The sequence below is a fragment of the Hippoglossus hippoglossus genome, chromosome 16, assembly GCF_009819705.1.
Source record: "Hippoglossus hippoglossus isolate fHipHip1 chromosome 16, fHipHip1.pri, whole genome shotgun sequence".
Lineage (NCBI taxonomy): Eukaryota > Metazoa > Chordata > Actinopteri > Pleuronectiformes > Pleuronectidae > Hippoglossus > Hippoglossus hippoglossus.
This window is the reverse complement of record NC_047166.1, coordinates 24,586,908-24,603,332: the sequence shown is the minus strand read 5'-3', so window position 1 is coordinate 24,603,332 and position 16,425 is coordinate 24,586,908. Positions and strand designations below refer to the sequence as shown.

Genomic DNA, 16,425 nt, shown 5'->3' with positions numbered 1-16,425 from the left:
CTGTGTATTAGAAAACAAAACACTAAAGAGAATATCAAGCAAACCTTGAAACCATAGAATTTGAATACTGACAACAAGCTTATATTAATCATATGTGATGTGTCTAAAATATTTAGGGGAATATTAATTCAATACTGCCGACAGTAAATGACAAGAAAATGTCATGTCAATGTTATGTCTCATGTTATTCCATATATAATGGCTTTTCTTGCATCAAAACCTCCCTTCTTGGAGACAAATGTTCCAGCATTGATAGTGCAGAGAAAAATATTGTGTTACCTATAAGTGAACGTTCCCCCACACATTAACAGTTCATCTTAAGTCCATTACAGCATGAGCAATACGTCTGAATTTGCAGCACTCTGGTAGACGCTGGTCGGGAGTTTTTCGGATCCATTTTGTGGCTTAAAACCTGTTCACATCGTTTCAGGGCCTGTGTGGCGAAGTGAAGTGAAAACCCTGAAGGAGCGAGAGGGACGGCAGTTAACCGAGTTCTCGGCCAAGTGTTTTAAAGAGCAAAATGACTTTTCCAAAATATATACTGTAGATCTGTGTCGCGGACTGCTAGGAGAGAGAAAAGCCCTCGGTTCAATAATTAATTCCCGAGACGAGGGTTTTGGAGAGCCGCTGATTGGGCTGATTTTTTTTTATTCTGTTATGATACAAAGGAGGCCGTTTGAAGTAATTTGTCCCAGAGAGAGCGGCTTGGAATACCATACATGCTTTGATTTAGCAAAGCAAATTTAATTTTGTTTGCTTTATGCAAACCAGCCGGGGCCGCGGGGCTTTCTCTGATTCCACCAGAGGGGTGATGGTGGTGGTGGTGCTGCTGCTGCTGCTGATGATGATGGAGGTGGGGGAGTGCACACAACAGAATCACGCTGCTGCCGCTAATGTATAATACAGAACGCACACTCGTACACACAGACACACGCAGTGAGCAGCAACAGTTCAAAAGTACAAAGCCTATCCCCTCCCTACACACACTCCGATCCCTTTGAAATCAAAGCTTAAAATAATTGTTTGTGTGTTGTGTTTTGCTTCATTCTATCTGTCTATTATTAGTGTTACTGGTATTATTCCTATCATGTTGTTTTAGCTGCCTGCTCTCGCTGCTTGCCGGGGTTTTGTTTTATGCTGCTAATGAAAGCTTCTCTCCTCACTTTTTGTTCTGCTTCGTTTTTTCCAATACGTGGACGGAATAAATCTGTTTATATCTTTGCCTCATATTTCCTGAGATGTCTAACACCCAAAAGCACCGTAATGAAAAGGCCACTTGTGATTTTTTTTCTTTACATCTTTATGCTAATGTTTGCCATACAGAAGGAAGATATAGCTCAGCGTGACTGAAGAGACATGCGGAATGAATTGCAGTCATGTCATTAGTGATAGGGGGAATTAGCTTTAACTGTGTGGTACACCTTTAATCACCTTTTGTTGTGCTCCTGTAGTGGAGAGAGGACTGTGCACGTACAGATGTACAGAGGCAGACAGTGGAGGCTTTTTTTCACAGAAGTAGAAAAAAGCTGTTCAGAATGGGTGGCCAAGCGGTTTTCTTAGACTCCATTCAAGTCATTTTCTTAGGGAACAATAATGAGTGGATAAAGCAGAAAAACCCAATTTCCTTTATGCTTTTTATATCCAGTAAAAGCCCTCGTTGACGACCCTTTGGTCTTTTGTTACAGAAAACTGAGCTAATATCCTCCAGCTCTCTGTGCAGTTTAAAGGTCTTAATTGGATTCCATTAGTATATTGCTTGACATGACACTTGAGTCCGCTCTATTAGAATTCCCCTGCCTGGGATTAAAAAGAAGACTTTTTCTACATCCAACTCTCTAGGCTCTTTTGTTGAAGTCTCAAATATTCTTTGTTGGATTCACAATTTTTCAGTGACACCATTATTAAAACCTTAAGCTTGACTTAAACAGGTGCTTTTATGTCTAGAGGACCTGCTGTAAAAGGTATGGCCGTGTCTCAGCTCAGCAGTTTATGTATCAATAAACCTTAGCATTAATACAGTATAAGCTTTACATGCAGGGCTGAGAGAATGTAAGCCCCATAAAACAGTCCTCCAGCCACTTTCTGCACAAAACGGGAGCTTGTGTTGAGCTCTCGGCAGGTCTCTTCTCAGAGTATCACACAGAGTTGAAGTGCTTCCTCTGTGGTTTCAGTTGGTGTAGAGCAGGGGCAGAAGGAAGGATGCGTTTTGATGCTATTCTGTTTTATGTCCCTTGCCCCAGTCCTGAGCTGACGTGGAGGGATGTTCAGCATCTGATCGCCAGGACAGCAAAGATCCCCGACCCCGAAGAGCCCAGCTGGAACATCAACGCAGCAGGATACCATGTTCACCATAGGTACTGTGACACATCTGTGCCCTTTCTGCACACTAATTAAATGAGGCTTACATGTAAACAGATTGGTGTATTCATAAATCAAACCTTAACATGAGTAGTCTTGTTCCTTTAAGCCACTATGTGTGGCTGAAAACCTTATTGACCTGTTGCTATGGCCTTCTCAGCAACATGTGCCTGTCAAGTTTACTTTTGTCTCTTTGGAGCAATAATCCTCAGAGTCACTCACGTCTGGTAAATATAAGACTTTGTTACTGTGAGGTTTGGGCTACCAGCAAAGCTTTCAGGAATTCACTGAACCCACCTAAGAAATAGCCAGGTACATAACCCCTGTATAACCATAACTAACCCTATAGCTGTTCCCCATGTTATCATTCTTTGTGCTTAGCTGAGCTAACAAGCCGGTGGGTACATGATACGAGAGTGTTATTCTATATCATGTAACTCTCTCACTATGCTTTTTTTAAATTATTCTAGGTGTTGATCCAAATGTGAAATGTAAGATTACAGTAATTATCCCTATATGATCTCTACCTCGGATAATTTCAGCTACATTAAATAGCCTATTTGAACCACCTCAACATCCTTCTACACCCCACTGCCAGTAGACACATTGGTGTGTTAAAGGTCTTGTTTAGTGTGGGACTATTTCCTAAAAGGAGCTGTTCCCTAAGCAATAAATATACAGTAAGTTCTTGGCAGCTTGTATGGAACAAAATAAAGGTGTACATTTAGGACATGTTTCTTAATAGCTTCATTATCTGTCTGTATAGATTTTCTCCATAAGAGGATATTAATGATTGAACAGTTTACGTCCCTACAGTGTACATGGCAATGCAGTGGATGTGGTTGTAAAATGTATGATTACTGTAATTATCCCTATATTATCTCTAGCTGGGATAATTTCAGCCACATTAAATAGCCTATTTGAACCACCTCAAGCTTTCAGGGACATCATTTTTGAGCCTCTGTAACACAAAATAGTTAAATTACTTTGTTAAATTAATATTCTTACAATAAAATAAGCTCAAAGTTACTTAGAGTAATGGACGTATGCATAAAGCTGAAGGAATAAAGCACTACCCATGAGTTCACTCAAGTAAAACGATCTGTGACGATCAGGCATCGTCCACCTCACTTCTGTGATTTCTTTGCGTGCACACACACACACACACACACACACACACACACACAGACACACAACACTTAAAGGTGCACAAACCTACACACTCTCGCCTCATATAAAGCGCTTCAACCACAAAAAGCAGCAGTCTGTTTTATGACAGTTGAGACAGGTGATCTTGTCCAGGGAGGAGTGTCATTGTAATCCTCTAATGTTATTATCACACCCACAGCATGTCTGAGTGTCTGTACCTGCTCTGATTTATACAGACTGAGGCTGGAGGAAATGGAGCTTCTCTCGCTTTCGCTGTATGAAGCATGAGAGAGAGAGAGAGAGAGAGAGAGAGAGAGAGAGAGAGAGAGAGAGAGAGAGAGAGAGAGAGAGAGAGAGAGAGAGGGAGAGAGAGAGAGAGAGAGAGAGAGAGAGAGCCCTGTGCTCCTCCAGACATCGTATAAACGCTTTTACAATGCTTTTACAATGTCAGCCAGGCGATGACATATTGGTAATCAGTCATAGCGTTTGTGATGTTTTACCTCTGCTCTCTGTCTCACTCACCTTAACATTTCCTTCCTTCATCCTGGCTCTGACTCTCTGTCCTCACTTCTCTTTGTACTTTCTTCTCCCCCGTCCTTCCTCTCCCCTTCTTTTTCTCTGTATTATTCCCTCTCGCTGCCTTCCCATTTCTCTCCTCCATCCCCTCTTTCGCAGCATGCCGTGTCATAAAATAGATTGTAATTACTGTGTTGCTGTGAGAAGAATGGATTAATTAAAATATAATGATGCCGATCACACCAGCGGGCGTCTGTTGAAATCTGTCCATTTAGGGGCTGTGGCAGAGGACTTGTAATGCCCTGATCATACTGCGGCGGCCACGCTAATTATGAAGAATGGTTTATTGCATGGGCGAGGACGGATGGACTAGACAGTGCAATGAGCACAGGGTCACTTACCATCAATGAGGTTGTTACAATACGTTAAAGATTAGATATGATATCTGTAATAAGAGGATCCATGTTTAAGGAAATTGAAGATAACACTGAATGCTTAGGTTGGGGTTACTGAAGAAGAGAGGTTCTTTAGAGGTCCAAAGTACATGAGGGCACCTCAATAAAGACAGATACAAGAATTGTGGTGTAAAACATAGACTGCTTTGTTTGTGGCTTGATTTATTAGATGCTAGTAAATATTTCCTGGAAAGTGGACGTCTTTCTACAGCCTCTTGCCAGTAAACACAATGGTGTGTTAAAGGTTATGTTTTGTGTGGGAATATTTCCTAAAAGGAGCTGTTCCCTTAGCAATAAATGTAGGTTTCTGGCAGCTTGTTCGGAACAAATTGAAAACTTAGCCTGATCAGTGACAGTCAAAAGAGACTCTAACAAGTCACACTTCATCAAAGTGAAAAACACATTATCGTGTTGATTAATTATTCAATTTAATAAATTCAATTATTAAATTATCACAAATGGAGGCAAAACATGAAGTGAACATTTCAAATCTTGACTTAGTAAAAGAACAGATGTTTTCACAATAAAATTGAATTTAAGTTATAGAAGTAAAAATGTATTTCATTATGCTCAACAGGACTTGTTCTTGTTACCCTGGATTAGTTTAATAACAGTGTGTCATATTTTCTAATTATAAATAAGTCTTGATCTGAAAATTGGAAGTAGATGTGAAAAGTAGCAGAAAATTTACATAATCCAGCAAAAGTATCTTGTACAGTACCTAAGGAAATGTAGTGTTCCTTTACTATGACCAGGTAGCATTATTCTATCTACAGTATACCGACATTACATATACACTGTGATGAAAACAAAGCAATCCAGATTTTTTATAGACTTATTAAGCCAACCATTATTACAATACACAGTGTGGCAGAAAAAGAAAAATTATTTCATACTGTTAAATCATGTTAATTCCTACAGGATCAAATAATATTGTATCTTATTGTCAGTAAAACCCCTGAATACAACACAATCCTCTCTCAGTATGTGTAGGGAAGACACAAGTAACAGCTGGTCAGTGTGGTTTTTAGAGAACATAACTCAAACAGGGTTAATAGGTGGGGGACTATTTTCAGCTGAGGATTAACATACAGTCTCCAGCAAGGTTATTAATTGTGTGTGGGATTGACACTAAATACCTGACAAAGTAATTAGTCTTTAAAAGTTACACGGTCTCTGTTTAAAATTGAAGACTCAATAGAGATGTTGATTATAACTTTTGAAAAACGTTTCACTGGGGAGTGTGTGTGGATTGAGGACAGGTGGTTGCAGAGAGGGCAGCAACTACATGGCTTTGTAAAAGCTGCAGGAAAAAATAGCTGCCTTATAGATCATGGGTGAGTTGTATGTGCATGTATATATTGATGTGTGTGTGTGCATATATGTGAATGTGGGTGTGTGTGTCCTGGGATTTAAGAGGTTGTTGGGTGGGTGGAAGGGGTCGCCCGCATCCCAGAGTTCCCATCTGTTTGACCTCTCCATATAGACTTGAGCTTTAGAAAACTCTGATGTTGTGGTGCGACCCCACCCGCTATACCCCTCCATCCTCTGCTCCCACCACTGTGACGACAATAAACATGTCAGCCACCACACGCCAGAGCAATCTGCAATCAGATTTACTGTGCATGAAATATGGTGGTGCTTTTATTGGCGCAAAGCCTTGTCAGTCATAATTTATAGGTTGTTGCCAACGCCGGCTGTGATGTCAGCGAGCTCCCAGCACCCTCAGGAGAATCAAAAGGGGGAGAGAGCGGAATCGATAGGGGTGAGGAGTGGTGGTTGAGTGGGGGATAAAGATATGAGGACAGAAAATGTGTGTGTGTGTGAGAGAGAGGAAGGGAGTGAGGGAGGAAAGGTATTGGAGACGTGAGGGAAAGAGGGGGGAAAAATAACACGCATCCATCCTGTTCCTCTCTGTGGTGAGTTTATCAGGTTGAGGGAGTGAAAGTGTCAGTTTTTTCCAGGGCCTGTACAAATGGATCTCTTCCTCTCCTCTCCTCTCCTCTCCTCTCCTCTCCTCTCCTCTCCTCTCCTCTCCTCTCCTGCGGCATTGCTCTGCACCCTTTGAACACTGACACCTATTGATCACATGGTCGACAGAGGGGGGAAAAAAAGAAAAAATTAATCTGCGATTCACATCTCCACTTGAAGCCTCTCTGACCCAGAAATAGAAATTGGAGAGTCTGATGTTAGCGGCTTTGCACCAGAGGGATGGCGTACGGAGAAGAAGCAGAACGTCCAAACAGGCTTAATTTCATTTAATCTCCTCTGATAGCATAGGTGAAACTACAGTAATTATCCTGTGGGAGATTTAGATAGAAAATAACAGCGGTGGAATAGATCAAAGAAACGCTGCCCTCGCTGCAAAGACAAAGTGAATATCAAGGAGAATGCATGAGTGGTGAAATGGTATCTTAAAAAAAACTGGTGTGGCATTAAAAAATGAGATAAGATTCAATCCCTCTTTTGAAAAATGATCCTCCGTTCACAGAGAACTATTAGAATGTTTACATTTGCTGCATTTTGCTCCATATCAAAATAATTAATTGCCTCCATTTTCAAATTAAAAGTACATTACAACACAATTAAGGATGCAAATGAGCCTGGGCCTGTCGCGAGGAGCCAGGAAAAGTGAAAGAGTGACTTTGTTGATGTATGAGTGTTTGCGTATTTTTTTGTGTATTAGGTGTGTCGCAATGGATCATTGTGCATGAGTGTGTATGTGTGTGTGAACACAGCAAAATGCTGCTGTTGTTGAAGAGAAAGACTCAGTGTTGCTGTGTTGAAATTACATCAGCGCAGGGAAATAAATCAGAGCTCTGCAGTAATAAACAACAGAGTAATTAGGTCATTTTCCCTCAGTAACTGATCGACCAGAGGAGCAGATACTATGTTATTCCTATTGTGTTAAAGGCTTCTGTCTGGGGTTTAAAAAAATCATCCAACATAAACACAACACGCACTTCTCTATCTGTGCCTCTCTTCCAGGGGCTCTGACCTCCATCAAGCCACTTCCATGAAAAATGTCTACATCGCTCTAGAAACCGGGGACAGTAAAACATAATTTTGTCATAACCTTCCCTCTTTGGAGGGAAAACAGATATAAAAGTATATAGCCTGTGGTTTACTGCAAGTCCCCCTCACCCAGCCTGGCAGCAGCACGCAGGGCTGATGAATGCCGGGCGTCGGCCGACTTTTAATTGCTCGTAAATTTTTGATCCAGGGAAACCGCCACGTTCTCCTTGTCCCCGAGCGACATGGGTGACTCAGGAGGGAATAAAAAGAGCCACGGTGAGGAACACAGAGGGGATAGGAGGTGCAGATAGAGAGGATACCGAGTGACACACTAACACGAGCCACATCATCAGGTGCTCCACAGCACAACATAGGAGAGTGTGTGTGTGTGTGTGTGTGTGTGTGTGTGTGTGTGTGTGTGTGTGTGTGTGTGTGTGTGTGTGTGTGTGTGTGTGTGTGTGTAAGTGTGTGTGTGTGTGTGTCTCTTATCAGGAGGGTCCTGTCACTGTGAAACCCTTCTGATATGATGGATGTTCCTCTCTGAGGACAGACACATCACCCACAAACAATAACACCTTCCCTGACAAGATCTTATTTTATCTTAATATAAATAACACTATACTTTTTCATTGAAGTGGCCAATCATGTTCTTATGCATGTTCTCAATTCATACACTGATTTATCATTGACTGTCAGTGAGTAGATAGATGCAACAGTATTAATGTCAAACATCCCAAATGTGAACGCTGTCTCTTAGAAATTACATTTGTAAACCACCAATAAGCTAAATGTTTTGTAAGCAATGTAATGTGGTCCAGATTGCATTTTTTAATCAGTGTAATGAGTTGATTTTCTTAATTACTGACACACAAGATTCTGATCACATTTTTATGTGAAGATGCTGAAAGTTGTCACAACACAACTTAAGGTATTGGGACTGAGCACAAGGAGAAAATTTCTTGGATACAAGAAAATACAAAAATGAGTTATGGCTCTGTGATACACAGAGTCTGGTAGAGCGGGACTTCTCTGGCGCAGGTGACCTTGAACTCCTTCACCACACTGCTGAAGCTTGGTGTTCTGACCATGAGAGATTAGCAGTGGCCAGAGCAGTCAAGGTCGGATTCTGTGTTGGTAAATCCAGGCCTTGAGTTTGCCAGGGAGCCCTGAATTGTCCACAGTAGCCAGCCAGGTTTGGAGGTCTGCACTGGTTACTTGCCGAGCAAGTAAGTGTTAAAACATTCAACACAGAAATGATATTGTATTTTATATAGATTCCTTAAAATGTCGCCGCCCCTCATTCTTTTCAATGAGTTCTCTGCAGAGTTCAGTTAAAAAGACACAGGGTTCTCTTGCACTGGTGCACATGCCTTGTACATAACTCTATAACATAAACTATAATTCAAATTGTATATTTTATGAATGTGTGCGCTGATGATAAATTGCTGTATGTCATAATAATGTTTCACAGTTTAAGATTTGTCTTGTGCTAGCCACTGTGTTGGTGTCTAATAAGCCTTAATTGTAATGGATGTAGTGTTCAGAGTGAATTTCTCCGGTCATATTTCAGCTTTTCCCTGCAACATGCAGCACTATGACCACACCAACATACCACCTTGTGTTTTGTGTTTTATTTTAAACTGAATTCCCTATTTTGATCCTCCATTAAAACAGTGAGTGGCTGAGGACACTGGCAAAATCACAAGGGGTTAATATTAAGAGTGAAGTACGCTGCTTAAAAAACTAATCTAACTTTTAAAAGTTGCAGCCCTAATTCAGTCTGAACTCACATACAGAGTATGAGAGCATGCTAGCGGTCTGTGCAGGCTGTGCAGGGTCTTACTAACCTGACCTCTAACAGGGCAACTAACTAACAGTGAAACTGGAAGCAGCACTAACATGCCGCTCTAGTATCAGCACTTGAAGAACCCCTAGTTGGTGACTTCTATTATGTTTCTGCAAGGGTATGTAGTAACCTAAGGATGGTGTAGCTATATGCTATTGACATCCCTTTAATTTCATCTACTTTCTACTCCTTTACTCCACATCAAGCACATCCTGTGGCGGCAGAAATGAGAGAACATCTATCTGAAAGGAAGAAGGGGGTAAATAAATAAGGTCCAGTTGCCTGCATTTGCATATACAGCGCTCCTTTTTCTTCTTTTACTGTGGAACAGTCCTTATTGACAGTGCCTCTTCTGTGTTGACAGTAATGGAGATAAGATTGAAAAATGGGCTTTAAAAACTGTCTCTGTAGACTCGTGACTGTTGCCAAGTCTAACAGATGCTCATCTGATCAATTTCTTACCCTGTTTGTCTTCCTCCCGAGATGAAAGTAAGAGGAGATAAATATAGGTTTATCCCACCATTTGCTTGTTCATTGCAGTTAGGTCTGACATCCTGCCGAGGATTTTGATTATTTCCTTCTTCTAGCCTCAGATCTCTATCACAGTTTTTTTGTTTTAATTTATTTGTTTGTGCCTCCTTTTCTCTCTCTCTGTCTCTCTCTCTCTCTCTCTCTCTCTCTCTCTCTCTCTCTCTCTCTCTCTCTCTCTCTCTCTCTCTCTCTCTCTCATTCTTCCCCTGCTGTTTGTGTTGTTCCAGTCTCATCTGGTGGTTCTCGGCTCACCAGGTTTGGCCCATTGTGATCTCTTTCCTCCACACATGGCTCTGGCCCCCTCCTCCCCCACTAGTGGCCATATCCAGAGACCCACAGATCATCCACAGGTGTCAGAGGTCAGGGGTCAAAGGGAGCTGGCCATGGTGCTGTGTACCTCTTTGTGTGCATGTGTGCGTTTGTTCATGTGTTGGTATAGGCACATATAAGGGGGAAAGCTCATCAGACGTCTACAGATACCAACACACCTAAACCATCAAACATAAGGAAATTACTGTATAAAAATCTATTTTGTAAAACTATGTGAATACATTACAAATCTACACTTTTCCTTTTGCACTAGCATTCAGTTTGTTTTTTCACCTGACTGACACATAACACAACGTACAGTATCGGAGGTCTGCCACAGTTAGAAGGAGAAGAGAAGCTTTCTTCTACAGTCGTCTGACAAATATTCAATATTCAGAAATTAGGCAAAGTTTATTCTAAATGACGTTTTCTGATATTGAAGCCTGGTGCCTTGTGCAGAAGTTGTGCAGGAATATTTTCAAAGTAAATACATGGAAGTCTTTCAGATTTTTGTCACCAGCTTTCTTAAGTTGTTGTTTTTCTTTTATAAATCATACACTTTAAACTTTATTTTCATTTGTGCCTCCTCCCATTGTCCCAAAACCATAACATTCAGTATGAATGTAAAAATACATAGGATTATATATTTTTGGATAGATAAAGAGATACAAACAGTAGCTCTATGTTACATCCCACTGACTGAAATAAAAATGGCTAAAAGGGGAATTCCAGTATTTTGTGACAAATCCTTCAATGAGAGATGTCTAATGTTCTTGGCAAATAATAATAAGAGCCTCTTATCAGTGGAAAAAAAACACTTTTAGTGGACATTTTGTGGACTGTTTCTGTTGCCCCTCAAAATTAAATTGTCGCATTTACACACCCACATTTTTAAACATACGGCCCAGATAGAAAAAATACCGGCATTACCCTTAAAAAAAAGCACAAGAGGCCAACAACAGCTGAATAGACAAATAAAACACCACTGAGAAATTTGTCAAAGAGAAAATGGAACGTTAAAAAAAACGACAACATTGATTGGCTTGTGAGATTTAATGTGTTGACATGGTCATCAGGGTCCATCATCCCTGATGCCTCTGTTACAGTGTTTCACAGTCTAACTAACACGATACAGTGCTGCTGCAGGCTGACCAACACATAGACGCACAGCTCACTTCCAGTGGGCACAAAGGGAGAGAGATGGGTGAGCCTGATCAACCCCAGTAGTGTCAACCCAATTACTCATTCTCTTTAAGGGCTATTAAAACATAATTGCCCGGCGATTTACATCCAAGTTAACGTGGCCCCGAGATAATTTATTATTTTCCATAAGCCCTTTCTTTTGTGTGCTGACTGAAAGAGTGTGTGAGGGGGAGAAAGAGGCAGACTGTAATTTCCTGAGTCATGAAGAAAGGCATGTTGGCAGCCCAGTGTAATTGTTTAAACCCCACTCTCAGACACCTTCCAGTCACCCCCTTTTAATCCTCGTTATCGCTCTCATTAGGCCGAGGTCAGGGGTCAGCCGGCTCCCCCCGCTTGAAACACAAACACTGCGATGGATAGAGGAAGGGATGGATGAGGGGCTGGATGAGGGGACTGGAAGGGGATGAGCCGCGGTGGAGACAGGGATCTCCACTTCAGCACTGTTTTTTTTTTACCTTTTTTATTTGTAGAATAAAGTTGCTTTATTATATTTTTTTATTTTAGGAGGATAAATCCTTATTGCTTACATTCACTACACATTCTAAGTAGAATGAAAGAGAGGTAACAGGAGTCAAGGAGAAATGTTTTAGTATCAGTGGTACAGTTTGACTGGCTGATCCTGTGGCTGCACACATTTTTTCAGAAGTAGACACGAGTTGCATTCATGATACGTGACTTTACAGTGACAATATTAACTGGACAGTTTCTACATGTGTTGTAATATATTATTTTTTTAATCGGTTAAAATTAAGTTGTCTTGCATCAAATCAAAATATACTTTATCTCATTAAAAATGTTATTGAAAGAAATCCAACACTTTCCACAATGTGCGATGGTTTATAGTGTAAGTTAAAGTGAAGGTTTTAAGACTCAGCATTTAACAAAATATTTTACTCTGGTTTGTTTTAAACAGATCATCAATCAGACTTCCTCATGGCCTGGTGGTTAAAACACACACAATAACAACTAAGCACGACATCTGAGGTTTGGTTCAGATTAAGATCTTTGTTGCATGTCATTCTCCTCTCTCTCTCTCTCTCTCTCTCTCTCTCTCTCTCTCTCTCTCCATGTTTTCAGTCCATCTCCTCTGTCACTGTCAATAACAGCTAAATTGCTAGATAAACTGTTGAGGTTTCTACTGTAGTTTGGCTGAGAGACACCAAGAGTCCATGACATATTTTTTCTCGGGCATTCCTTCTCTGGACTGGACTCCACAAAATGTCCCTCTAATTTCAGGGATTTGTGAACGGCAGATTTTGAGATGTAAATAACTGTATATGTGATTGGTCCCTACCCTCTAATCAGTGTTTACGCTGGTAACATTTTTGCATGTCGCACATGCAACCAAATATCTGTATATAAATAAGTGCGCCTAACATTTAGCTGGTGTGTCTATGTGTATTTTAGCGAGTTGTGTCACCTCTCTCATCTCTTCTGAGTCTGGGAGCCAGGCAGAGTTAACACTCACACTCACACACACAGGCCCCGGACCAGCCCCGCCCCCACTCACTCACACACAGACTAACGGACAGTGAAGCAGATATGAGCGAGAATGTTGAACGAGGCGGAATATCAAATTAGTTTAAGAAGAGTGGCGACAAAAAGTGTGAATACAGGCTTTCTACTACGTTCCGCTGCTGCAAAATTATACACCAACACTAATCACAAGTTCATTTCTTTGTTTTTTTTGTTTTTCCTTACTCTTGTTGAGGGTTAAGGACAGAGGATGTCACACCTTGTTGAAGCCCCATGAGACAAGTTGTGATTTGTGAATATGGGCTATACAAAATCAATTTGATTGATTGATTGATTGAAGTTATTAGGACCTGAACAGTACTGAAGTTTACTTTGTGTTTGCTTAATTCGCTCAAGAGTTTATTAGGCTTGTCGTGTTGGGTTTATTTTCTATTTCTATTTTATTTAATTAGGATATTTTTATATGTTTTATTATAAGTCCAATGTCAGACTGACTATTCCTTAGAATTCAAAGTTAATTGCTCTTTGAAAGGTTGTACTTGCATGATCATGCTATAATATCATGATATCAGTGGTATGAAAATGGTTTCAAAATTATGACAATAATATCATTTATTACAATAATTTCTTGGACAATGTATTATCCAACCAAAATTTGTTATCTCGACCAAGTGAAAGGTTTCCATTCCTAGTTTACAGTTTGAGTTCTCGTAGATTAAAAAAATGTTGTATTGTACAATGAAATTAACTTAACTGAATCGATGTATATATATATATATATATATATATATATATATATTAAACAAATAATATAGGAGCATTTTCTGAATTTTCACCTCCACAGCAGGAAGACATGTGCCACAGATGAACAGTTAAAAAAGTTACTGTTGAAAAGTAAATAACAAACTAAGATGTTGTTATCTTTAGGCCCAAAAACGATTTGATCAGGTTTTCTGAAACAAATCAAGCTGGCCTCCTCCATGCACACACTTTTTCACTGTATCACAATGTCACCTTTTCTTCCTCCATTCCTCTTGGTCAGTTGAATTGAAACACGTTGTTTTGGGGCATTTGCTGAAAAGACTGATCTCACATGATTCCATGATAATAAACTGTAACTATGGGTAATTATCAGCTGCCTGTACAAATGACCTGTGGGGCAGTTTTTGTGAGAGAACAGTCTCTACCCAGAAGACCTGTGAGATTGTTGTGATCTTTTTAATCTATGTTCACATCATACCTGTACATGCGTCTTTTCACATGCAAAGCTATTTGCACCAATTTCCAGGACTTTTTGTGCATTACATATGGTTATTAGCTGAATGCCAGGAACCTGTCTTGAAGCCCATCAGCTATTGTCTGACAAATAGGGGGCAATGGCCAATATTTTGGGGCTTCCAGTATTTAGCGGATATCCAGGCCAAGACTCTGTCTTCCGTTTGACTTACACCTTTTACCCTTCAACTAGTTGTTTTATTTTTTTAAACAAATGAGTCAAACCTTTTTCCACACAACCAACAAACAGAGATACTTTTTGTTTAGCTCCAGACGATATTTTGGCTAATCCCTATTTACACCTACCTGCATATGAATGCCAATCAATTATTTTGCTCTCTGGACTGTTTACCTGCAGGCAACCAAAGCCTGTTCAAATGTGATTGGTCAAACGAGAAACTGAAACCAGCACCAAAATCTTGTCCCTCGCCCACAGATTCGGCATAATTGTAGAATCTGTTCAGAGAGATAAGCCAGGATCAGATATGTCAGCCCTGTTTATGGATGTGTGTCTATATCTGTTTGCATCTGGGCCTCCTTCTAATTTCAGAACTCTCCAGGAACTCCAGTTCTTCCTGTTTCACTTCAATCACTTTTCTGGAGCCTGCACCCTTCTTCCTCTGATCTCTGTTAGTTTATGAAGTTGATTTATAAAGTTCTGGGGAATAACTACGATTTTTTGCTCAAACATGCTCTACAGTGTCTGCGAATCAGTTCTTGCATCCATTTTCATTTACTAACTTTCATTCTATTGTCTTTGTATGGATTCAAGCTGCTTCAAAACTTGCCTCGTATTTTTCCTGAACATATCTTTACTGTCTACATTGTGTGTAACTTCATTACATTCTCCACGTTTGTGTCGAACAGTAAGACTGTGTTGTGTTACTTATCTGTAAAGGCTCTTGTTCGCTGTCTTCTATTGTTTCCTCTTTTTTGTATTCTCAGTCCCCTCCCACCCATCCATCTTTGCCTGATCCCACTCACCTCTGATCTGTCTGCAGGAATCACAACCTTGTTTCCCCCAGTGTCCCTCTCTATTTAAACCCAATAAAGATCAATTAAAGTCATTAAGGGCTTTTTTTTAAACAAGGCCAGGCTACTAAATGAGTTAGCAGCCCCCCGTCTTTCTCTATATATAGTATAGGATATGTCTATCTCTCTTTTGGCTTTATTTGGCATGCACAAGGGCCGGTTGGGGTCTGTTGGGGGCCAGGGTATTTCCAGGGTCACATCAATGAACAGTACTGCAAAACTGACATTTATACAGTGCATCTGAGGACAATACCCATATGGTTGCATTGATTCTGTCAATGGGTAATTCCTGGGCTGACATTCAGTATGTAAGGGACGGCATAGTAATATATAATCAGAGACATTGTTATAGATAAAGATGAATTCTGAGGAAGCACACCTCAACAGCAATTGGTTGGATTGTCATGAAATGTTGTCCAGACACTCAAATATACATCCGGCTGAATTTAGTGAAACCCCTGACTTTTATTCTAGCAAAAGCATCAGATCATAATGAAATTCGAGTGGCAACAAAATTAACTAAGTGTATAGGTTCATTAATTTTCGCTCTTGAAATAGGAAGACAACTTTTTTCTGTGCACTCTTCAAAAAAAGTTAGCAAACACAATAGCGGAAGCCGCAGATGTCAGTATACATAGATGCAGCCCACGTAGGTGATGACAACAGAATGTAAGTAAGTCATACAAAAGATTTTAGTCCGCTCCATGAAGTGCAATGTGGTTGTAGTTTGGCTTTTTTGAAGCAAATTGTACCTACTTGATTCTTGCTGTTCTGGGTTTGTACCCTCGTGGTTGAATGCACTTATTGTAAGTCGTTTTGGATAAAAGCATCCGCTAAATGAAATGTAATGTAAAAACCAAAACCAACCGAATCCAGGCCTTTTGGTTTTACCACATCAGTAGTCACCCTTTCAACTCATAACCCTTGAAAATCCACTATCACAAAAGCTGCGGTCAGAGCGTTACAGAACTATCCAGCTACTGTAGCACTAGAGAACTGTTCTTACTCTAAACTCAACTGAAAACAGGTGATGTGAGGGAGCGATAGGAGAGATGAAGGAGAAGAAGTGACCCATTCACAGGACAGCAGGGAGCCTGGTGGTGTTACTGTGAGCTGACAGGACTGTCAACACACAGCAGACTCTCTCTCTCTCTGTGTGTGTGTGTGTGTGTGTGTGTGTGTGTGTGTGTGTGTGTGTGTGTGTGTGTGTGTGTGTGTGTGTGTATTACATACACTGTGAAACTGAGAGCATATCTGTAC

The 16,425-nt window shown here is 40.4% G+C and overlaps 1 protein-coding gene across 4 annotated transcripts in view; it reads left to right on the top strand.

Annotated features, from left to right (window-relative positions):
* The window catches only part of LOC117777394 (furin-like protease kpc-1), a 171,003-nt gene that overhangs the window by 114,746 nt on the left and 39,832 nt on the right, over positions 1-16,425 (top strand). For all 4 annotated transcript variants that reach the window (XM_034612152.1, XM_034612151.1, XM_034612154.1 and 1 more), the window contains exon 13: positions 2,241-2,354. In XM_034612152.1, the coding sequence (XP_034468043.1) occupies positions 2,241-2,354 (114 nt within the window). The remainder of the gene's footprint in view (positions 1-2,240; positions 2,355-16,425) is intronic.